This window comes from Lithobates pipiens, unplaced genomic scaffold, assembly GCF_037356315.1.
Source record: "Lithobates pipiens isolate NorthernLeopardFrog02 unplaced genomic scaffold, aLitPip1_a1.2 Scaffold_18, whole genome shotgun sequence".
NCBI lineage: Eukaryota > Metazoa > Chordata > Amphibia > Anura > Ranidae > Lithobates > Lithobates pipiens.
The window spans coordinates 521673959-521698414 of record NW_027507758.1 but is presented as its reverse complement, the minus strand read 5'-3'; the positions used below and the strand labels follow the sequence as shown (position 1 = coordinate 521698414).

Here is a 24456-nt window from a genome sequence, read left to right as displayed (position 1 = left end):
TCTGCGTGCGAGCACACGGGGACAGGGGCGCATTCAATTTTATTTTTATTTTTTTATTTTGACACTTAGGAATAAAAGTGATCAAATTTTTTTTTTTAATTACAACATTCCATGTAATAGGAATATGGCACGATCGGTCCTCTTTACAGTGAGATATGGGGTCAATAAGACTTCACATCTCACCTCTAGGCAGGGAAGCCTGAAATAAAAAAATAAAAAAATGTACGATCTCAGCTTCCCAATCAAGGCGGTGCCATTCATTTGAATGCAGAGGCCGGGTGTGACGTCATAACATTGTGCCGGCCACCAAATGATCATAGAGACTCCGGCGAACATCTGGTCCACCAGAAATTTCTATGATCACCATCCGGGGCTGGTGGATCCTGTTTCCGACTCACCGATGGAAGCGGTGGGTCGGTAGAAGCACCAGAGGGTGGCACATCCTCTCCCGCTGCCCGTGGGACATCTGAATGATGTCTGTAGCTGTAGGCATCATTCAGATATACCCCCGCAAAGTCAATGACGTCCCTGGATGTACCTTGGGCAGGAAGTGGTTAAACTGGATGTAAACTCTAACAGGACCAGTGTTGCCAACCTACCAGATTGTAATTTATTGGCACAGCCAAGTTTTTACTGGCGTTTTCAAAAGTTACAAAATTAAAGTTTTAAGTGCAAATTTCAGTATTCAGAAAACAAACAAGTACAATATGCAATTAGCAATGTGATTTAAGGTAGATATTATTGTTATTATGCACGATTTATATAGCGCCAACAGCTTGCACATCGCTTTACGGCGGGGGGGGGACAGTACAATTACAATACAGTTCAATACAGAAGGGACAGGAGGGCCCTGCTAGTGGATCTTACATTCTAAAGGGAGCGGGGGGATGATTTGATAGGGGGTGGCTTGGGGACAGTTGTTAGGTGGGTGTGGGATAGGCTTCCCTGAATAAACGAGTTTTCAGGGATCTCCTAAAGCTGGACAGGGTAGGGGTTGATTGGACATACCGGGGCAGGGAGTTCCAGAGGATGGGAGAAGCTCTAGTAGGGTTGCCACCTGTCCGGGATTCATCCAGAGAGTTTGGGTTTTGAATCATGTGTCCGGGTTTCAGCCCACCTGAAACCCAGACACTTGAGGAGAGCAACAAGGGTGGGACTTTACATGAAGTGCGTGAGTGCAATGAGACACAATATTCAGACAGGAATGTGGCTCGGAGCAGGACCTGACAGGAGGGCGAGGGGGCACTATGCATGCCACATTACTATTCTATTTGGAGTGCCCAAAGGTGACCCAGATCTGTTACAATCCTATAATGCATACTAAACAAAAAAAAAAGAATTGCACCACTAAATTGTTTGGGTTTGACTTGAAGAAAAAGTGTCAACCCTAGACTCTAGTGAAGTCCTGGAGGAGCACGTGGGAGGAGGTAACAAGGGAGATAGAGAGCAGGAGGTCCTGGGAGGAGCAGAGGGGACGATTTGGGAGATATCTGTAGATGAGATTGGTGATGTAGCTGGGGGCGATTTGGATGGCCTTGTGTGTTGTGGTTAGTATTTTTCATTTTATACGGTCAGGTAGGGGAAGCCAGTGAAGGGATTGGCAGAGAGGGGCAGCAGTCACAGATTGATTAGCGAGGTGTATGAGTCTAGCAGGAGCATTCATAATAGACTGAGGGGGGGATAGCCTGCGTAAGGGTAGGCCACTAAGGAGAGTTGCAGTAGTCAAGGCGTAGAGGTGGTATTGGAAGCCATGGGAGGTTATCAACTGGCCCAGATAAGAGGTATAGAGAGAGAATAGGAGGGGTCTAACGAACGGAGCCTTGGGGCACCCCAACAGAAAGAGGAAGAGGAGCGGAGGAGATGAAGTTGTATGTGACACTGAAAGTACTCTGAGATAAGTAGGAAGAGAACCAGGATAAAGCAGAATCACGGAGGCCAAGGGAGTGGAGTTTGCTGAGGAGGAGATATTAAGGTAGAAAACATATTTCTTATTTTATTGTAACTGTAGTAAGTAAGTAGCTCATGGACAGGACTCAGTAGGGCAAGAAATTACAATGGGCAGCCCACACATGAAAATGACCCTCACAGTGACACAGACAGCAGTGTGCAGCAGCACAGATGATGATGACACCTCACCAACACGTCCCCTCCTGAGTCACAGTGACAGTCTTTCTTCACGACAGATAGTCCCTTCAGTCCACTCGAGTCCAAACAGCACTGGCAGCCCCGCTCCCGGCTTTCCTTGCACCCGCGCATGAGGCTCTGGTAGCTCTACTCGGCTCTCTTGCACCATGACATCATACGACACGCCCAGGCACAGCCTCCGCCGGACACAAACATGCTGCGGCAGGTCTCGGCCTGCATGTGCAGTTTTGGGGCCAAGCCTCACAGCCATATTTTTGACTAGCAACCATATCCTGTCACTGGCATTTACTGGCAGGAGAAAAGTGCCAATTTTTTACTGGCTGCCAGTAAAAATACTGACAGTTGGCAACACTCAATTGGATGACATTAGGGAGGTGCAGGACAGAAGAGGTATCAGCATAAGTGACACATACCACTGACTCTAACTTATGTCCCTTGTGCTGATTTTTCTGTATTTGATTTTGGCTGTACGTAGGCTTTAAATTCTTGCAGTCTGTCCTGATTTGATAAATCCTTTAAGCCAGTGGTCATCAACCCTGTCCTCAGGGCCCACTAACAGGCCAGGTTTGCAAGAAAACTGAACTACATCACAGGTGATAGAATTTGCTGCTCAGTGATTGCAGTATTCTAGTCTGCATCTCCCCAAGGTAATACATAAAACCTGGCCTTTTAGTGGGTTCTGAGGACAGGGTTGATGACCACTGCTTTAAGCGGTCTATTAGGCTGCTTTCACACTGGGGCGGTATTCAGGCGTTACAGCGCTAAAAATAGCGCCTGTGTAACGCCTGAAAAAAACCGGCCCCTTTAACTCCAGTGTGAAAGCCGGAGGGCTTTCACACTGGAGCGATGCGCTGGCAGGACGGTGAAAAAAGTCCTGCCAGCCGCATCTTTGCAGCGGTGAAGGAGCGGTGTATTCACCGCTCCTATACCGCTGCTACCCATTGAAATCAATGGGACACCGCGGCAATACCGCCGGCAAAGCGCCGCTGCAGCGGCGCTTTGCGGGCGGGTTTAACCCCTTTTCGGCCGCTAGCGGGGGTTAAAACCACCCCGCTAGCGCCCGCGCACCGCCGCTAAAACGACGGTAAAGCGCCGCTAAAAATAGCGGCGCTTTACCGCCGACGCTGCTCTCGCCCCAGTGTGAAAGCAGCCTTAGAGATGGGCTCGGGTGTGTTCAAAATCCCACCTGGAAGCCAACACTGCACAGAATTAATCACAGGCAGAGACATTTCCCAATCTACAGCTGCACAGATCGGGAAATGTCTCACTGCCTGTGATTAGCCATGTGCAGTGTCAGCTTCCTGGCGGGATCAGGCAGGTGGGATCCCGAACGCACCCGAACCCATCTCTACTGTCTATACAAGGGTCAGTTTTTGTCATTGAAATTCGTTCAAACAGTGGGTTGAATGAAAAAAACAAATCTGATTCTCCCCTTACCCAAATTTAAGGTGCTGTGTCTTTGTATTTTTTGTATTATACATTTTTTGTATCTTCAAGCAGTGAAAATACAACAGGGCGGTTGAACAGGTCAATTGGTGCCCATACATCGATCGATATTCAACCAGAACCAGCTGAATTTTGATTCATGTATGGGCAGCATTAGGCCTCAAACTTCTCTGGAATCATAGTCTGCAGTCTCTGACCGTCTCCTATAGTATGTCTGCATTCTCTGACCATCTCCTGTAGTATGTCTGCATTCTCTGACCGTCTCCTGTAATATGTCTGCAGTCTCTGACCATCTCCTGTATTATATCTGCAGTCTCTCACCATCTCCTTTATTATATCTGCAGTTTCTGACCCTCTCCTGTAATATGTCATGCAGCCTCTGACCATCTCCTTATTATATCTGCAGTCTCAGGCCATCTCCTGCATTATATCTGCAGTCTCTGACCGTCCCCTCTTGTATTATATCTGCAGTCTCTTACCATCTCCTGTAGTATATCTGCAGTCTCTGACCGTCTCCTGTATCATGTCTGCAGTCTTTGACCATCTCCTGTATTATATCTGCAGTCTCTGACCGTCTCCTCTAGTATATCTGCATTCTCTGACCGTCTCCTGTATCATGTCTGCAGTCTCCGACCGTCTCCTGTATCATGTCTGCAGTCTCCAACCGTCTCCTGTATCATGTCTGCAGTCTCCAACCGTCTCCTGTATCATGTCTGCAGTCTCCGACCGTCTCCTGTAACATGTCTGCAGTCTCTGACCGTCTCCTGTAATATGTCATGCAGTCTCTGACCATCTCCTTATTATATCTGCAGTCTCAGGCCATCTCCTGTGTTATATCTGCAGTTTCTGACCGTCCCCTCTTGTATTATATCTGCAGTCTCTTACCATCTCCTGTAGTATGTCTGCATTCTCTGTCTCCTGTAATATTTCTGCGGTCTCTGACCATCTCCTGTATAATATCTGCAGTCTCTGACCATCTTCTGTATTATATCTGCAGTCTCTGACCGTCTCCTGTAGCATATCTGCAGTCTCTGACAGTCTCCTGTAGCATATCTGCAGTCTGACAGTCTCCTGTAGCATATCTGCAGTCTCTGACAGTCTCCTGTAGCATATCTGCAGTCTCTGACCATCTCCTGTAGCATATCTGCATTCTCTGACCATCTCCTATAGTATATCTGCATTCTCTGACCGTCTCCTGTATCATGTCTGCAGTCTCTGACCGTCTCCTGTATCATGTCTGCATTCTCTGACCGTCTCCTGTATCATATCTGCATTCTCTGACCATCTCCTTTAAAAGGTCTGCACTCTATGACCATCTCCTGTATTATATCTGCAGTCTCGGACCATCTCCTGTAATATGTCTGCAGTCTCTGACCGTCTCCTGTAATATATCTGGATTTTCTGACAGTCACCTGTATTATGTCTGCAGTCTCTGACCATTTTCCGCATTATATCTGCTGTTTCTGGCCAACTCTTTTAGTATGTCTGCATTCCCTGACCGTCTCCTGTAATATGTCTGCAGTCTCTGACCATCTCCTGTATTATATCTGCAGTCTCTGACCGTCTCCTGTACAACGTCTGGGGCTCTTTCTAAAAGAAGCCCCCTCTGTGTGCATCAGAGAGACTCCCCTCCAGGTCTCATTAGTGTACGCTCTTACTGTATTTTCTTTATTGTTAAAACATCATGGGAGGATCCCGGGGTAACAATGTCTTAGAAACATTTGTAAAGGGAAGGTGTTAGTAAGGTGACTACGCCCATGTGGGGGCACTAGAAATATTTTTGCACCAGGCCCCTGTGACCCTAGGATCGGCCCTGATGTTATCAATCTTTTGAGAATGAGGTCTTCGGAGCTGTTGCTGATCCCTTTAGTGATAACTAGAGATCTACACTTTATTAGGCACACCTGTTCAATTGCTTTCTAATACAAATTGCTAATCAGCCAATCACATGGCAGCAACTTAATGCATTTAGACATGGTGAAGACAACTTGCTATGGTTCAAACCAAGCATCAGAATGGGGAAGAAAGGGGATTGAAGTGACTGCCTGTACCATGGTTGTTGGTGCCCGACAGGCTTGTCTGGGCATTTAAAAAAATGTTGATCTGGAATTTTCACACAAAACTATCTATAGGGTTTACAGAGAATGGCCCAAAAAAGAGAAAATATCCAGCGAGCGGCAGTTGTGTGAATAGAAATGCCTTGATGTCAGAGGAGAATGGGCATCCTGGGTTGAGATGAAAGAAAGGCAAAGGCAACTCAAATAACCACTAGTTGCAACCAAGGTATGCAGAATACCATCTCAGAACGCACAAAACACATCAAACCTTAAAGCAGTTGGGCTACAGCAGCAGAAGACCACACTGGGTGCCACTCCTGTCAGCTAAGACCAAACTGAGACTAGAATTCGCACAGACTCAAAATTGGACAATAGAAGATCGGAAAAACGTTGCCTGGTCCGATGTCTCTCGCTTTCAGCTGAGACATTCAGATGGTAGGGCAAATTTATTTACAGATACCTGTGAATGAATAAACTACAGGTCCTGTTTGCTACTGCAGCAAATGGACTTGGAGTTCTCAATAAGTTCTCTATTGACGATCGCACACTTGTAGTTCATAGTCACTTCCTGTACCTCAGTAACTGAAAGTCTGTACAGTGGTAGGGGCAGAAAGCTGCATGAGTCTTATACTGCACCTGCCATCCACTGATCATAGGTGCAATACTTCACATGCTCCTGCGTGTAAAAGTAAATAAATAAATAATATTAACAAATTCACACTTTTTTTTTACCTGCAAAACACGTGCAGTTATTTTTTAAAGGAGAACTTATCCTTTAAAGCTGAACTCCAGTCATAGCACCCCATAAAAACAAAATAATTACCTAGATCAATGTTCATATGATATGCCAGGTCCTGACTCTTCATCAACTTCATTGTAGAGGATAAGTCCTTCTTTGGTTGTCCATGTCACTGTCTGGTGATAGTGACAACCAGATATAGCTTTCCAGGAGTGGGGTTCTTTTAAGATCCAGAAGACTGCAGCACTGTGATTGATGATGGCAGACACTGTAGTGTTTCATCCATCAGTTGCCAATCCTCAAAGCAGCATCAGTGATAAGCAAACGTAGACTGAAGAGATGGCACATATAAAAACAGCTTCACGAGGTATTTTTTTTTTTGTTTAATAACTGTTAAATGTGTAAGATGGGGGTGGAAGAGATTTGCCTTGGGATGAGGCTAAACTTTCTGAATCACTAAAGCTGGCCATACATTAGAAGAATTTCATAATGTTCATTCAATTTTCTAATCGTTAGTGGGGTCAAAAACATTTATTTAAAAAAAATAAAATAAAAAATATAGTGACAAGAAAATTTGAAGTTGCAGAATTGAAACATTTTCTCCAACAAATTAAATTTCTAACAGCAAGTTTTTTGTTAGGGAAATTACATTTCATTCTTAAAATGAATTTACAAGCAAAGGAAATTTTGACCTACTTTCAAACAACATTCATCAAGTCATTAAATGTATCAAGTATTTTTGCACTAATATTCATATGAACCTTCGTTGAAAAATCTACTTGTGCATTGCCAGCTTAACCCTGGAATGGCAATTTAATGACTCAAAGATGGCGGCCTTTTCCATCTTGGCTGATGACTAGCTCTGGTGGTGCGCGAGAGTGGCCATTCTGGGCGCCGTCGTATGACGTCCACCCAAAACAAGAGCGGCACCGCTCCGCCCCCATTTGATGGCAGGGCGGGCGGTAAGTGGTTAAAGAAGAGGCTTCAAGACGAAGATCACCCTATATTTTCAGCTAGTCCTAGGTAGTCTCATTAATAGAGATAGAAGAAAGGACTTCATGGTGTAGTAATATCCAAAGTGAATTTATTGTAAAAATATAGCAACACTTCCAAGAACATGGTAAGAAGATTTCAAAAACGGCTACGGCTCAAGCACAGTCATCACTGAATATTTGCGTGATGATGTCAAGGGCTAGTGCGCCACTTGACAGCCTCTGTTCCCAGTCGATGATTTGTATGAGGAAACACATTGGGTGGAGCACTAGCCCTTGACGTCATTGGCGCAGTCAAATGGCTTGAGCCGCAGCTGTTTTTGAAATATTCTTACCGTGTTCTTGGATGCAAGTGTTGCTACATTTTTACAATAAATTCACTTTAAATATACTACACCATGAAGTCCTAAGTGAATTTATTGTAAAAGTGTAGCAACACTTACATATGCAGGGACACGGTAAGAAGATTTCCAAAACAGCCTTGGCTCAAGCCAGCTGACTGCGCAATGATGTCAAGGGCTAGTGCTCCACCCGATGCATTTCCCCATACAAGGCATCAACTGGGAACAGAGGCTGTCAAGTGGAGGACTAGCCCTTGACGTCACCATGCAAACAGTCAGTGATGACTGTGCTTGAGCCGTGGCCATGTTCTTGGATGTAAGCATTGCTACAGTTTCACAAATTCACTTTGGATATAGTACACCATGAAGTCCTTTCTTCTATCCTCTATTAATGAGACCACCCAGGACTATCAAAAATATTGGATGATTTTCATCTTGAAGCCTCTTCTTTAAAATTGGATATCCCGCTGCAACAGAAGGGGTATTTTCCCCTGAAAAAAGCCACAGGAGGATCGTATTCCTGCCAGCAGGCTTGTGCACAGGTGTCTTTGATCTCTATAATTTGAGATCCTATGAACCTGGTAAGCGGCACTGATATTTCCTGACTTCATATAATTGGAAAATATATGGTGTCTCATATCGCGGTCACTACACTTATATGGACTATTATTTTTGAACATATGCAAAATTTTCTTTGCTCGCTTTACTAATCTTGTTATATGAATTTTCTTGTTCATTGGCATTTTATATGAATGTCTTTGAGATATAACACTTCTAACACCTTTTTGGTATCACTTTATTTTTTCATTTATTCACTTTTCTTAATTGAATAGTAGTGGATGCGCGCTTGTTTTTTTTATTTTATTTATACAATCTAGACCATAAGGTTCTTTCTAGATTTTTTTAATAGATATTTTTAGTATCCACGCCTGAGTCAGATTTAATTCACAAAATGCGTCAAGCTTTATAGGATGCAGCCCTCATTCCATACATGGCTATGATTACATTATATCAAAAGTTCCATCTCATTATATGGTTTTACTATATTATACTCATGTACATTGTAGAATTGATTTTATGATATGATACATGTCTTACATTATGGTCCAATGTAATGTTTTATTTTGTTTTTAGGTAATGTTCATGTGTTTTGTAAGTAAAGTATTACCAGCATATATTTACTCATTGCTATGGGTCTTCATTGCCTATGCCAATATTCTTTTTTCTTTTCTGTTATTACTTGCCTCATTTAAAGTCCCAGACGTCTGATTTTATCTTTAAGATTAGGGGTGGAAGTACATTCTCCCCCCTTGTGTACCTCTTTTAAATTCCCGATATATATAGGCCCCCCCCCTTTGTATTCATGACCCCAAGCCAGAGAGGCAAATGGACAGAGTATTAAAACTGCAGACATTTCCTAGAACAACTCAGATTTCACATTTCAAATGCAAGATAAACCATTATTTGTTATAGTAAAATAACATTGAGGACTTCCAAACAACATGATGTTTTAGAGCACACATCTATGAGTGCATCCATTTGACACTCCTCATATATCTTTTTTTTAAATTAATAATATATCAGGATAATAAAATATAAAACAGCAGAATTCAGAAAACACAAAATGACAGACTCTTACTGTATAAAATATTTAATGTTTTGCTGATAATTATTCACAGATCAGGCATTCATAAGAAGAAATTTACAGCATGGAAGATTTTTTTTTTTAAGGAATCCCATGTGGGTTTGATGGTGTGTTTTCAGTGAGCAGAGCAGTAATTATCTGAATGCATACCAAGTTGGAAGAAACAGGACTTGTCTTTAACAAACATTTCAGTAACAAAAATGAAAACCACTTGGTTGTCTTATGGAAATAGAGAAAATTCGTCCCACAGACACCACAAATCAGGGGTCTCAAATTGGTGGCCCTCCAGCTGTTGCAAAACTACAAGTCCCATCATGCCTCTGCCTGTGGGAGTCATGCTTGTAACTGTCAGCCTTGCAATGCCTCATGGAACTTGCAGTTTCGCAACAGTTGGAGGGCTGCCAGTTTGAGACCCCTGCCATAAAGTCATCCCCTGACACCAGTCTCTACACTTCCTTTTCAGGGGCCCCTTTCTTACCGTTTTGTGTCTGGCTATTTCTTTCTAGTCAGTAAGCATACCTGGTAGACAGTTGAGACAGCCAGTCTAAAACTGGTAAGGCAGAAATCAGTTTACATTTTTTTGCTTAAATAATACAATAATCAAACTACCCTTCCAACAACCCTCCCACCCCCCCCCCTTTTTTTTTCTGAGCGAATAGGCTTACAATCCCATTATATGTAAAGCCAAATATAACATATTCAGTCTGAAATACTACAAGACACTGTATTGTATATTTGTAACTACTTTATTAATGTACGTTGTGCTTATGCCCTAAGCGCTGCATTTTGAAAGCACACAGCGTGTACTGTTCTCCCCCAAAATCAGATCTACCAGTATTTTTCTGAGTGGTGGTTGGGATCAGAGTGGAGGTAGAGTGAAGTATAAGCACCACAAGGTACCTAGGGTGTTTTTTTTCCCCACATGTGCTGTAAACTCAATGTAAATGGGCTCAAGGACAAATAGTATATACACTAGGAATAGGTAGCCTTTGCAGACTGAAGAACTATAAAATCCAGTATACCATTCCATTCCAAGGAGATAGACTCTTTGTGGGTGGAACAACTATTCATTAGGGTTCAGCCTACGTAGAAGTTTCTGACATCCCTAAAACATTTGATATCATTTGTTTTGACGATTTACAAGATGGTTCATAAACGCACATATATACAAAAATATGCAAGAAAAGCAACTTTAGTTAATTTAAAAAAATTCAAAATCAAACATAGATCACGTGACATTAAAGGTTTGCTGGGCTAAGGGCATCATATAATCTCTGTGCTGCCAACTGTACCAATTCCCGCAGTGTCTCATCTTCATCCAGTCCTTCCTCACATTCCACAGTCTATGGGAAGAAACAGCAGTGACATTTACATTTTTCATTAATAAGCACTTTGTTGCACAAAATCATGCAATGACTCAAATGTATAACATTTGCTTTTCCTGTCCTCTGATCTCTTCCAAGTGCCTATAAACCTACTTTTTTTTTTTAAATGTGTATATAGTCTATTGGCCCAGATCTTACATGACAATTGGGGTGAGATACTGCAGTTGTCCATTGTTTCCTATGGCTTTCCTGGCAGGCCCCCCCCACCCAAGAAATGGACAGAGAGCTGTCTGAGTAATACAGTGCACTGGAAGATCATTGGCATCCACAGTGGGAATGACATAGAATTTATTAATAAAATTTCATAAAAGCATACAAATAATTCCAAAAATATATCAACTGAGAACGTTTAATGAAACATTATACTCTTAATCCACATCAGTCGAGGTGTCCTGGGTTGTTTGGGTGCAATCACAAAATCATATACAATTGCTGTTTGGAAATGATCACGCAACCGATATATTTCAACACCTGCTCCCCACAGCCCCATTGTTACTGAATGGTCTGCTACAGTGGAAGCATAATGAAATCCGATTGGCTGCTATGAGTTTCTGAACACTGGTGACTATTTATAATACACAAACTCTTTATTTTTTGTTTGGACCAGTTGAGGAATAAGCCCATACATGTATTTTACTACCTTAGTAAAATCACAGCCTCCCAACCCTGACCATTTCTTATTCCTTAAATTTACAATCAGTAAAAGAGGCCAGAACACCAGCTTTTGCTAAAAGTATTTCAGCGATTGTTTCAACATTTATATGTTTAACCACTTCCCGACCAGCGCACGACGATGTACGTCGACAGAATGGCACGGGCAGGCATATTGGCGTACATGTACGTCCAATATTCGTTGCCGCCGTGCCATCGGGAGCGCGCCGCCGGCGGCGCGCTCCCGCGCTGGTCGGGACCCCCGTGAGTCCGGTCGCGGGACCCGCGGACTCGATCGCCGCGGGCATCCCCGCGATCGTCTCACGGAGCGGCCGAATGGAGGAAATGCTGTATAAACAACATTTTTCCATTCTGCCTAGCAACTAGTGACGCTGATCTCTGCTCCATGTGATTGGAGCAGAGATCAGTGTACACTAAATGAAAGCCCAACCCCCCCACAGTTAGTAACACACCCCTAGGAACACTTAACCCCTACACTGCCACCCACTGGTTAACCCTTTCACTGCCAGTGTCATTTACACAGGAATCACTGCATTTATATAGCAGTGATTACTGTATAAATGACAATGGTCCCAAAAATGTGTCAAAAATGTCCGATGGGTCCCCCACAATGTCGCAGTCACAATAAAAATCGCAGATCGCCGCCATTACTAGTAAAAAAAAAAAAATAATAAAAAATTATTAATAAAAATGCTATAAAACGATCCCTATTTTGTAAACGCTATAACTTTTGCGCAAACCAATCAATAATCGCTTATTGCGTTTTTTTTTTTACCAAAAATATGTAGAAGAATACGTATCGGCCTAAACTGAGGGAAAAAAATGTTTTTTTATATATTTTTGGGGGATATTTATTATTACAAAAATAATTTTATTTTTGTTTATAGCGCAAAAAATAAAAACCGCAGGGGTGATCAAATACCACCAAAAGAAAGCTATTTGTGGGAAAAAAAGGACGTTAATTTTGTTTGGGAGCCACGTCGCACGACCGCGCAATTGTCAGTTAAAGCGACGCAGTGCCGAATCGCAAAAAGTGGTCTGGTCTTTGACCAGCAAATTGGTCCGGTCTGAAAGTGGTTAAGGGAGCAACATGAGTAAGGTATTGGGGGGTCTGCAATTTTAGTTAAATCCACCTTAACAGAAATGGCACTGAAGAAGTACAATCCCAGAGGAGTAATGTTTTATGAGTGAAGATATATTATTGGTTATAAAAGTCACCTACCCTTGTTTCCAGAGACAAGACGGCTGTCTTACCATCCACAGTCACGGTGATGGTGGAGTCATTGGTATTACTCACACACTCCTCACCAAACATATCCCTGATAGCAAGAGCAGAAGAAAGATACTTTTAAAATGAGGTCTATGGAAGTGCAAACTATGAATCTTATAAAATAAAAGATAAAACAGCAGATGTTATTAGAGATTAAATTAAACTACAACAGAAGTACAAAAATAGCCGTATACTGATTTCCAAACTACTTCCAATATGGTTGTTAAACCCCAATTGTGGTATAATGTATCACTTATCAAGAATTCAAACGCCAGTTAGAATTTCAGAGCCCCAAGACAGAGTACAATTCTACTGATGGAAATATGAAAAGTAAAAGTAGTACTTCTTTAAGCACAGTCTGAATCCTGACCTTCCCTATAAAACAGACCAATAATGTTTCAGAAAGAAAACATTTCTACCCACTGTTTATGGGCAGTCCCCCAGAAATAATACAGCAACCAATAGCAGCTTTTCTTTGAATGTTTTATGTGTCAGTAAACTTATTATACTTAAACTGGTCATACATGTTTTACATTTCAGCAGGAATTGGCTGAAGTTTGAGCGTTCCTGTCGACACCACCTGGCTTGGCAAAAGTTAATTTTTCAATCAACTTTTGTTGAAAGAGCCGGGTGGAACAATGGCAGCCAAATAATGATTGCATCTAGTCAGATGCAGTCACTGTTCACATATTCAGCAGCCGCAAGTCCCACTGACTGTTAAATAGGTACAGGAAATTCCATCAACCATGCTGTTTAACATGGTCGGAGGAATCTATTAGATTTCTATTGTTTAGTCTGTGAAAGCGATTCTATACGGTATGGCTAACCTTAAGGCAGACACAGCTTGGCTTCCACAAATCTTAACGAAAAGCCAGGCATGAAACAAAACACTCTGTACATCTGGTTTAGCGGATCGACTCATCTAAATATCAGCAACCCTTTCGGCTTCCAAAAGGAAATTGTTGATCTTAAGAGTTCTTCCCAAAACTAGTGAAAAACTGTTATAAACTTGATTATTTTTAAAGACCTAAAACAAAAAATACAATTGTGTATTCACTCTCTCACTGATCCCTAACTCAGTCTAGTAGCAAAGGGTCTTCTATAATTACCTTTAGGTATGTTAAAGGTTTCATCCAGGGCAACCATTTTTTTCCCAGAATGGAGCAATGTAGGCAGTGGGATCTATGTGCAAGTAGGGGCAGCCAATTAGAGCTTTTGCCTGTACACTGATCCCACACCTGACATGTTGCAAGTTGAAGAAGCATGAACCTGCTGAAATAAGCATAGCAGCAGCTTTGACACAGTCTAGGTAAGAGAGGATGAAGTAGGGTTAGTGTACAAACCTATATTTTGTTTGGATTCGGTCTGATTTAAGCCTCTACCCAATTTATGAGGCTGCTCAGTGCTGCGTTACATACAGTAGGCTTCTCTTTGGGAATTATACACCTATATCTATTCTCAGCAGTAATAAACGAAATCCAAGGACACAGGTTGATACAAGTTGTCTTTAGGGTGAAAGTCAACCATATAAATATGAAATGTCTGTATTTGAAGTGATTATACCGGTAAAGCTGGTTTGCAGTTGCAGTCCACTATACTAGCCAGCTTTGTGTTGCACATACTTCTGTCACACTGCATAGCTAGAAAACACACTTTAGTGTTTCCTGTTCTAGATTTCTCTTCCTTGGTGAAATGCAGAAATGATTCCGCCAAACAGAACCAAGAATCGGGTTTGTTACCCGTCTGGCTATGCAGTGTGGCAAGAGTGTGTGAATCATAAGACTGATTGCACAGACTAACAAATCCTTCGGCAGGCAAAAAGAGTTGCCATGCCATGCATTTAGTGGTTTGCTTGACATTGTTCTTTAAAACGAAAAATTAAGCTAGCTTTTATTCATACTCACTGCAGCATGATCTCCAGTCTTTTGTAGTAAGCTTCCTTGTCAACTTCTTTACAAGATCTGTGTGATACAGCTGTAACAACAATCATCTTTCAGAAACACAGCCCATTTCAGTTTTAACTCATATTTAATTTCCATAGATAAATGACCAATTGCCTAATCAAATATGCAGAGCCTGCCATCCTGATCACTTGAGGTACATTCTGCCAGAGAACCATTCCGGGAGATGGCATTCATATGCCAAGCAGCTTTTCACCACTATACTAGCACAAAGTTGATTGGCTTAACCTGAAGCAGTACACTTGTTACAAAGCCACATGCAGTTCAAAATCAGGATAGTTTTCTTCTATCTCTGTTTGAGTAACATAAAAATCACAGTGTAACTAAACCCAGAACAAAAAATAGGGGGTATCGCCTGGGCACCTTGCACTCACAGTATAATGATGCAGAGAGCAGTGCTAATGTCATTACATCAGCACAGTTCTCTGTATTACTGAGGACCTCCCAGCCTAAGGAAGAGGACCCAGAAGCAGCCCACGAGTGAGCTGAAGATTTCTGAAAAAGGGAAGCGTTAAAGATAAATAACGTATCATAAAGGTTTAATGTGCCAGTCTCTCTTATGGAACGATAGGCATACTCTTTATCCCTGCACTCTTCCAAAACTTGTTAAATGTATGGATCCTCGACCCTCAATTTCATCTAGGCTGGTGCAAACATTTCAGGGATCTCAAAGTTGCATTGTCCTAATAATTGAACTTTTCCATAATATCACCCCCCCCCCCCCCCCATCTCATCCCACCCAAACCTTTTTTTTTGTCAACTACTCCCTCACCTTCTAATTTCAAATATGTCTCTATTCACATTGTTTGTCATAAAAAAAACAAAAAAAAACAAACAAACTGCCTGGGGGCAAGCACAGTAAAAGAGAAGGTGTAAGAAACAACAAAAAAAAAAAAAGAAGACAACAGTAATACCTTTATGTGTCCGGGGGTTAGACTGCAGTTCCAGGATGACACTGGCAACAGTGTCGGCATACATGTCATTTGCTGGATTGGCCACCCACTAACAGGAAGAAGTGTAAAACAGATTATGGAATATTGTTTTTAGAATGTGATTGTGCAATTGTTTTAATGTAAACTTGGGCTGAGAGAATTTTTTTTCTGAAAATGACAGTTGGCTGGCTATTATTTTAATGTATCACTAAAATGCAACAGAAGCTGCAGAAAGTGAAGTCAGAACTACTGACCTACAAACTTATTTGGAGTAGTGACTTGAACTCCATGGATCTGCATGTCTGTAATGCAACCAGCATTTTCAGGAGAGGTGAGAAATGGCAGCCTCTAATTATTCTCAGCACAGGTTCTTTAAGTAAGACTGAGTAGATAGATGGTCCTTACCTCCAGCATCACCATGCTGTGTTCCTTTATCACAGTGATTGCTTTAAAGACTCTTAAACAGTCCTTCTCATTACCTTCCATCTCATCCACTTCTCCTGAATAGAGCAAAACAAGAACATTTTTGTATATCAACAAAAAAATTGCAAAAATAAAATTGGAGTCTCTATAATGGGGTTAATAAATAGATAAATTAGGAGAAACGTTGGAGAACACAAACATAGACCACAAATACATTTTTGGTTAACTTTAAAACTACACTGTCAGTTCATACAAGCTTAAATTACAGACAACCAACTTTTGGATAAATATAGCTACTTCTACCACGTATTAAACTCACACACCATTGTAGAAATAGGATTTTTGTATTCACCATAAAATCCTTTTCTCTGAAGTTCAGTGACAGACACAGCACCTTTAATCTTGACCTTAAGGTTATATCGCCACCTTCAAGAGAGGACTAGGCAGAACATGTAAACACAGCAAAGCTGCACAGTACAGCCCAGGGGGCGGTCCTACTGGCTATAACCCCTCACTCTGCTTCCAGCAGCTCAGTCTGTCAAAAAGCAGTACAAACAGAAATGGGAGGGGTGGGTGCTGTGTCCATCAATGAACTTCAGAGAAAAGGATTTTACGGTGAGTACAAAAATCCTATTTTCTCTTTCGTTCATTGACGGACACAGCACCTTTAATCTTGACCTTAGGCCTTACACACCTGGGAAAACGGATGCTTGATGTCGGAAAGCCCAAGAGGCACCAACTGCCCTGGTCGAATGTGCTGTGACCCCCCCTTATGGCATAAGCCTGAACCACGATCTGTCTGATCCACCGAGAAATGGTGCCTGACAAGACCGCCAGGCCCCACTTCGGACCAGCCACCGATACAAACAACGTGTCTGACCTCCGGAAAGGAGCTGTAGCAGACAGATACACCCGCAGAGCCCAGACCAGAGAATGCAAAACAACCTCTTTGGGATGTGACGGCCCAAGGACATAAGCACAATGTCCTCATTTAGATGAAAGGCCGAAACAACCTTTAGAAGAAACGAAGGCTGCAGACGCAGCACCGCCTTATCCTTGTGGAGGAACAAGTAGGGAGACTTGTATGACAAGGCCGCCAACTCAGAAACCCTCCTGGCAGATGTAAAAGCCACTAGTAAGACTACTTTCTGAGAGAGTATCAATAAGGGAATCTCCCTAATGTTCTCAAATGGTGGTTTCTGAAGCACTGAGCACCAGAGTCAAATCCCACGGAGGCAGCGGTGTCCGAACCGGAGTGGACACATGTCGAACCCCCTGAACAAATGTACTCACCAATGAATGAGTCGCCAAAGGTCGGTGAAAAAAAAATAATGCGGCTTAATGCAAGTTTCTGATCCACTCCTCGCTGAAAAAACAGCAGGATCCCGGAAACTGAAAACGGACGCCACCCCATTTCCTCACACATGGAGATGTAAGCCTTCCACGTACGATGATAAATCTTACGAGAAGAGGAGTTTTTGTGCTTTCAGCATAGTAGAGATCACAGAATCCAACAGTCCTCAGTCCCTTAGCACCTGGCTTTCAACAGCCATGCCATTAAAACCAGCAACGGGAAAGCAGGATGAAGTATTGGACCTTGCGACAGAAGGTCCTCCCGCATCGGTAGCTGCCAAGGAACATCCGCAACCATTTGTACTATGTCGGCGTACCAAGGACGTCAAGGCCAAGCTGGGGCAATCAGAATTACTGTAATACATTCGGCCTCCACTCTGTATAGCAAACGGGGTAGGAGTTTGAGCGGGGGGGGGGAAGGGATTGGAGGCATAAAACAGCCAATAATGCCCACATTGAGCCAACACGTCTGACACGTCCGGTCTCTTGTCCTGGCCACAAACCTCTGTACCTTTCGACTGAGCCGGGAGGCCAAGAGATCCGCATCTGGTGTGCCCCACCTTAGGCAAATGAGCAGAAATACATCTGGATGCAGCTACCATTCCCCTTGGTCCAGCATCTGACGACTTAGGTAGTCCGCCTGACAGTTTTCTACTCCCAGAATGTATACGGCCAACGGAGGCGACGCGGCGTGCCCCGCTCTGCCCACTGCAGGATGTGAGCGACCTCCAGTGCTGCAGACAAGCTCCTTGTTACTCTTGGATGGTTGACATATGCCGCCGCCATGGCATTGTCTGACTGGATCCTGACAGGACGCCCCTGCAGCCTCTTTGACCATGTGGAGAGGCACGGCTTGATCGCCCGAAGCTCCAGCACACTGATCGGCAGGCAGGATTCTTCCTGTGTCCAGCGACCCTGGGCCGACTGTATGCCCCAAACTCCCCCTCCAGCCGGCTAGGCTGGCGTCCATTGTGATGACCGTCCAATGGAGAGGAAGGAACGACTTACCGGACTGAAGGGCCAGAGACCTCAGCCACCAGAGAAGGGAATCTCTGACTAGCTGGCTCACTCGAATTTGACAATCCAGGGATGTAGGAGGAGATTTGTCCCATCTGGACAGGATCTCTTTCTGCAAGACTTGAGCATGGAATTGAGCATGGAATTGAGCATACTATACCGCCTCGAAAGTGGCTACCATGAGACCCAGAACTCGCATGCAAAAAACGCAGCAACGACCACCTGCGGGACACCAACAACTTCTCCACAGCTTGAAGAGCCTGCAGCTTGTCTGAAGGGAGAAAGACTCTCGCCTCTGAGGAGTTTCAACACCCAACCAAACTCCCGGAGAGCCTATGTGGTGGTAACCACATCTTCCCTTAATTCTGAGGCGGAAGCTGCTCTCAGGAGGTCATCCAGGTAACCTACAATTGCGATCCCTTGTTATCTTAGCAATGCCAAAATTGGGGCTAGTACCTTAGTGAAGACCCTTGACGCCGTCGCTAGGCCAAAAGGCAGAGCTACAATCTGATAGTGCTCATCCCTGACCGCAAATCGTAGGAACCTCTGATGCCTGACGCATATGGGGACATGCAAGTATGCGTCCCTGATGTCCAAAAACACCAAGAAATCCCCATGGTGGAGTGCAGAGACCACGGAGCGAACTGATTCCATCCTGAACCTTTGAACTTTAACAAAGCAAGTTGAGGGCCTTAAGATCCAGGACCGGACAGACCCCTTCCTTCTTTGGGATTACAAAAAGATTGGAGTAGAATCCCTGAAACCTTTCCGGTGTCGGTATGGGTACTATCACCCCGCGCAGCAGCAATGAGTCGGAAGAAGATGAAGGTTGGAGGGAAAAAAATAATCTGTTTGGCAGACAAGAAAGAAACGATCTTGTAACCTGATGAAACCAGTTTGCAGACCCACTGGTCGCAAAGAAGGGAGTTCCACCGAGCTGCAAACTCCCGAAGGCGACCCCCCACCTGAGAGTCAAGCGGGGGCAAACCTTCATGCGGCAACAGATTGGTTTCGCAAGCAAGGGACGCCTTTGTCCCTCAGCGGGCACCTTGTCAGACTGGGAACACTTACCTGCCGACCCAGGCGGACGAAAAATCCGCTTCTGAGCAGAAAAGGAGGGCCCCTGCCTACGGCGTGGATTCTTACCCTTTCTGGACTGTGGGAGCAAAGTACTCTTCCCCCCAGTAACATTCTTAATAATGTCATCCAGCGAAACTCCAAATAGCCTTTCCCCCTGGAAGGGCAAATCCACCAGCACTTTCTTAGAAGTCTGGTCCGCAGACCAGCATTTAAGCCAAATGAGGCGACGTAGCACCACCGCTGATACTGAGGCTCTAGAAAGCAAAGGGGCCGTATCTAGGGCCACATCACAGAAATATTTTAAGCCCTGTATCAACTGGTCTACCAGTTCCACACAGACTGGGGAAACCTGTTTCTCCAACTCGCGGTGGAATAACTAAAGCATCTGTGACACCAGGGCCGTGGCCAACACTGGCTGCAATGCTGACCCCACGACCGTAAACATGGACCGGGCAACCGCCTCGGCCCTTCTGTCGGCCGGGTCCTTGAAGGCAGGAGTCCCTTCCACCGGAATCGCGGTTACCTTATTTAACCTGGATACCGGGGGTGGTGGGGGTCAACGACCGGAGATGTCCATTTTTTCAGGAAACTCTCCTTAAAAGGGGTAACGCACCGCCAACCGTCTCGGGACTGAAAAGGCCCGCTGTGGGCTTCCCCACTCCTTGTAAATAAACGTATCAAAATAAGTTAGGTAGGGAAACACCTTAGCAGTGTAGGCCGGCTTGTGGGACCCAAAAGGAACCGACACCTCTGCAGATGCCTCTGCCGTATCCTCTATCTTTAGGGTATCCCGCACCGATGTGATAAGCGCTCCTACTATCACTTTTTCCTGCATTGACCCAGACACGGAGTCATCCTCTCTATCCGAACGGTCCTGATCCACATCCTCCGACATGTCAGAACAGGTGCCACCTGTCACAGTGGGGCCCAAGTCTGAATCAGAGCTTTCTCCAGAAGACGGTGGGGGTGTTTTTTTACCCCCCTTGAGCCCCCGCCCTGGCAACAATGGACTCCAGGACCGCTGACAGAGCGTCCCATAGGCACCGCAGGTTCAGTCGAGCTGGTTGCAATAACAGGGATGTCTAGGTAAGAAGCGCCAGCTTCTGATGCCATGCTGACCCACCCTTGCCTGTTGCCACTTAGGGACCTAAGGCAAGCCACAACAAAAGCCCACCCTCCTAGCTGCAACAGACTGAGGGGCCCCCCCGCTGGACTCACCACCCTGACTCAGGTAATGCGCTGTGATGCCGCTGTTTGATCTCCCCTGTGCCAGCCACAAGGTGTTCTGTGTCAGATTCGCATGGCTCCAGACTGAAACAGCCACCCAGCGCTAGAGTGAAACAAAACTGAGGCAACTAGAAAATAGCCCCCAGCTGCCTCAAACAACAAATGAGAGCACTGGGAAAATGGCTGCTGGACTTCAAGAAAATGGCCGTGGTTAAGAAAACTGGCTGCGGCTACAAGAAAACGGCCAGACCCCACATGGCAACACACAGATATGCAGAAAAACGGCCTAAAAACCAGGGAGAAAATGAGCGGACCACAAACCACCCAGCGCAGCCCCCTGCCAGGACTCAGAGACCCCCCCAGAGGAACCCCCCGGCAAGATACGTGCACCGCACCCCATATGCCCAGTCACAGAGTGGTACATAGCATGGGGAGGAGGGGGAAGGGACAGGGAGATAAGAAAGGTAGAGTGAGAGACCCCCTAGTCGACCTCCCAGGGAATGCCCAGCTGCTCCATCCTGCCGAAACAGGTGGAACCATACTCACCCCTCCTGCAGGGACTGTTGGACAGATCCATCACCCGAGCAGGACGGGGTGGCTGTCGGCCACAGCACACTGACAGCAGTAGCCTGGTCATATGTGTGCCCCAGAGCATATAGCTCACCGGCCACCCCTGGACCAGACAGGGCATGTCGTGGCCAACCCAGCATGTAGCTAAGATCTCTACACGCTTGATGGCCAGGCTGGGGAGACTACCAGGATCTATATTATCCAGCCTGTCACCCAGACTGGCTGTTGATTGTAGATCGCAGGAATCAAACAGAAGAAAAAAAGAAAAAATCCCAAGAACCAATGGTCCCCATAGGGAGCCAGGTCCTTCTACACTAGGCAGAAAAAAAACTGAGCTGCTGGAAGCAGAGTGAGGTGTTATAGCCAGTAGGACCACCCCCTGGGTGGTCCTGTGCAGTTTTTACATGTTCTGCCTAGTCCTCTCCCGAAGGTGGCGATATAACCCTGAGGTCAAGATTAAAGTGCTGTGTCCATCAATGAACGAAAGAGAAATACTTATTCGTATCTGCAATCTTTTTTTTTTTTTTTCAGAAGGAAACATTTTAAACAAATTCAGAGATTAGAATATTTTACCTCCTAAGAACTAAACTAAAACTGATCTCTCTTCCTATAGAGGGGGAGAAGTAATATCCTTTCTGCTTTTGCACATGCCATCTATCCTCCTAGGTGCAGGGCTTATAGCCTAGAGGACCGCTCTGTACCCCTAAGAACATTCAGAGAAATATAGCTGCATACTGAACTCACCTGTGAGCTGTTGTAGCTGGTAAGATAACAGATTAAAGGGGCCAGTATATGGAATGGCTTGCGTTTGGGTGACAGTGCTCATGGCCAAGTCAGTATAACCTGTAGGGAAAAAAGGAGGCTATTTAAATACATAACATACGTTAAGCAGATATACATTTTCATCCAGCGCTCACAGTGTGCTACATCAAGTATGGGAAACATCACTCAACACTGGCTAGTGGGCATGTAATTGTGAATGCGAACTAAGAGGAGTTAATTAAATAACAGTTTTAGTCAAGAGTAATTATTTTTTTTTCCTTGCTGAAGGCCGTTGGGTTGCATTTTTTATTTACACCTCCCAAACATGAAATTAGTGTCAGTCTTGAATGACATAAAACCCAGATAAAGTTCAGCTGTCATCCCGACAGCTGAACATGGGCAGAGCTAGGTCAGGTATCAGGATTTCCCTACTGGGGTCCACACGACAAATTAATGACTTATATTTTAGACCGATACGGCTTTCTTTTGGTAATATTTAATAAGCACTGGGCTTTTTATTTTTTTATTATACAAAAGGGGGGGTGGAGAAGATCAAAAATGTTGGGGGGAAAAAAAAAAAATGAAGGTTTTCCTTACTGTCTGTTATAACTGCTTTAAAATACAGCAAATAAAATGCCAGGACAGTACAAAACACCCCCCCAAATCCAAATTAGCCCTTTTTGGACAGTAGACATGACATTTCTTGCCCAAATTTTTTGTAAGTGAAAAAAAACATGCTGTTAGTGAGGTGATTAAATGTTGGTAATGGTGCAGCATCATTGGTCATACAGAAAGGAGATGTGATTGTTTATGTACTGGTCACTTACAGTGGGATGATAAAGATAAACGGGTTAATGTTTGAATTTGCAAGATAATGGAGATATGGGGTAATACAGAAAAACAGAGTGAGATCAAATATAATGGAGGAGAAAAGTAAAAAAAAAAAAAAAAAAAAAAACAGTCCCACAATAAAAACACTCTCCGATCCTGAATCTACATTTTATTTTGCTCCAGAACCATTATATGATCTTTCATTCATTAATACCCCCCCATTTGTAAACAGATGTGGTGTGCTCACTTGGTCATCACAGCACTACAGATCTGCTTGGATTAGCCCTGTACACCTTGTCTGTGAACCATGCTGCCCAGTTCACAGACATTAATATGCATACTGGCTGACCGAGGGCCAAGTTCTCCTTTGGAACAGGTTACATATTCCAGTTGTGTTTGGGATGGAGCATGTAAAATGCTCTAGCGTCTCCCCCCTCTCCCTGCGATTGTGGGCAGGGGATTCTTTTCTCCACACCCACTGTCACTTTTAAAAAAACAGCTTGGCTGTGCAGGGCTCAGCCCACACAGCCGCATCTTATATTTACATATTCCTGTGAATAAATAAAACCGCAAGTTCCGCCTGCCACCGCAGACGATGGATTTATAGTTTTAAATGGGCTACGGGGGGGGGGCTGATGGGGAAAGCTCTTGTAGTCCACTGACATGTCCTCTGGCTTTCAAACAGAAAAAGGTCTTTAAAAGGAGCAACAAAAAAATTTCAAGACAGCAGCTAAAAATAATGTACCTGCTGACTTTTAATATAAGGTCACTTACCTGTCCAGGGATCTTACCTGAACTGATTCTTTAATCGGCTTGGGGTCCAGGTGCCAGCACCCTTAAGTAAGGGAAACCAGCAGTGAAGCCTAGCGGCTTCACAGGCCAGTTTCATAGTGTGCATGCACGAGCCGCGCTGTGCTTTGTGAATTGTCCTGCGGTCTTCTAGGACTTGGGATGTGTCCCAGAAGGTGTTGGGTGAAGGAGGGGGTGGCCGAAATTCCAGTTCAGAACGCTGCGGCGCATCTAACCAGAAGTGGGAACCTGGCAAAACCAGAGACCTACTCTCTCCCCCCCCCCCCCCCAAAAAAGTCCCATATGTGACAGTAGGGGGGGGATGCAAACAAGTGGAGCTTCCCCTTTTGGGTAAGGTTTTTCTTTAAGTGTAATTTAGAAATGGCATGCCAGAAAAGGACAATCACAGTTCGTTTACAATATGGCAGTACTGAAGTGGTTAACCACTTCAGCCCCAGAAGAATTTACCCCCTTGCTGATCCGAACACTTTTTGCGATTCGGCACTGCGTCGCTTTAACAGACAATTGCCCGGTCATGGGACGTGGCTCCCAAACAAAATTGACGTCCTTTTTTCCCACAAATAGAGCTTTGTTTTGGTGGTATTTGATCACCTCTTTACTTTTTGCACTAAAATAGCGACAATTTTGAAAAAAATAAAAAATATATATATATAAAGATCCCCAAAAATATATATATAAAAAATAAAGTTTTCCTGAATTTAGGCCGATACGTATTCTACATATTTTTGGTAAAAAAAAAAAAAAAAAAAGAATTTTAACACATTTTTGGGACCATTGGCATGAATACAACGATCATTG

The 24456-nt window shown here is 44.1% G+C and overlaps 1 protein-coding gene across 1 annotated transcript in view; it reads right to left on the bottom strand.

The window, feature by feature from the left end:
• Nucleotides 1-9355: 9355 nt before the first annotated feature.
• CPSF3 (cleavage and polyadenylation specific factor 3) overlaps nucleotides 9356-24456 on the bottom strand; it is a 41179-nt gene continuing 26078 nt past the window's right edge. The window contains exons 13-18 of the mRNA XM_077488753.1: nucleotides 22000-22098; nucleotides 15991-16085; nucleotides 15568-15655; nucleotides 14597-14666; nucleotides 12645-12741; nucleotides 9356-10708 (exon numbers count right to left, since the gene is read on the bottom strand). Coding sequence (XP_077344879.1) covers nucleotides 10604-10708; nucleotides 12645-12741; nucleotides 14597-14666; nucleotides 15568-15655; nucleotides 15991-16085; nucleotides 22000-22098 — 554 coding nt within the window. The 3' untranslated portion in view covers nucleotides 9356-10603. The remainder of the gene's footprint in view (nucleotides 10709-12644; nucleotides 12742-14596; nucleotides 14667-15567; nucleotides 15656-15990; nucleotides 16086-21999; nucleotides 22099-24456) is intronic.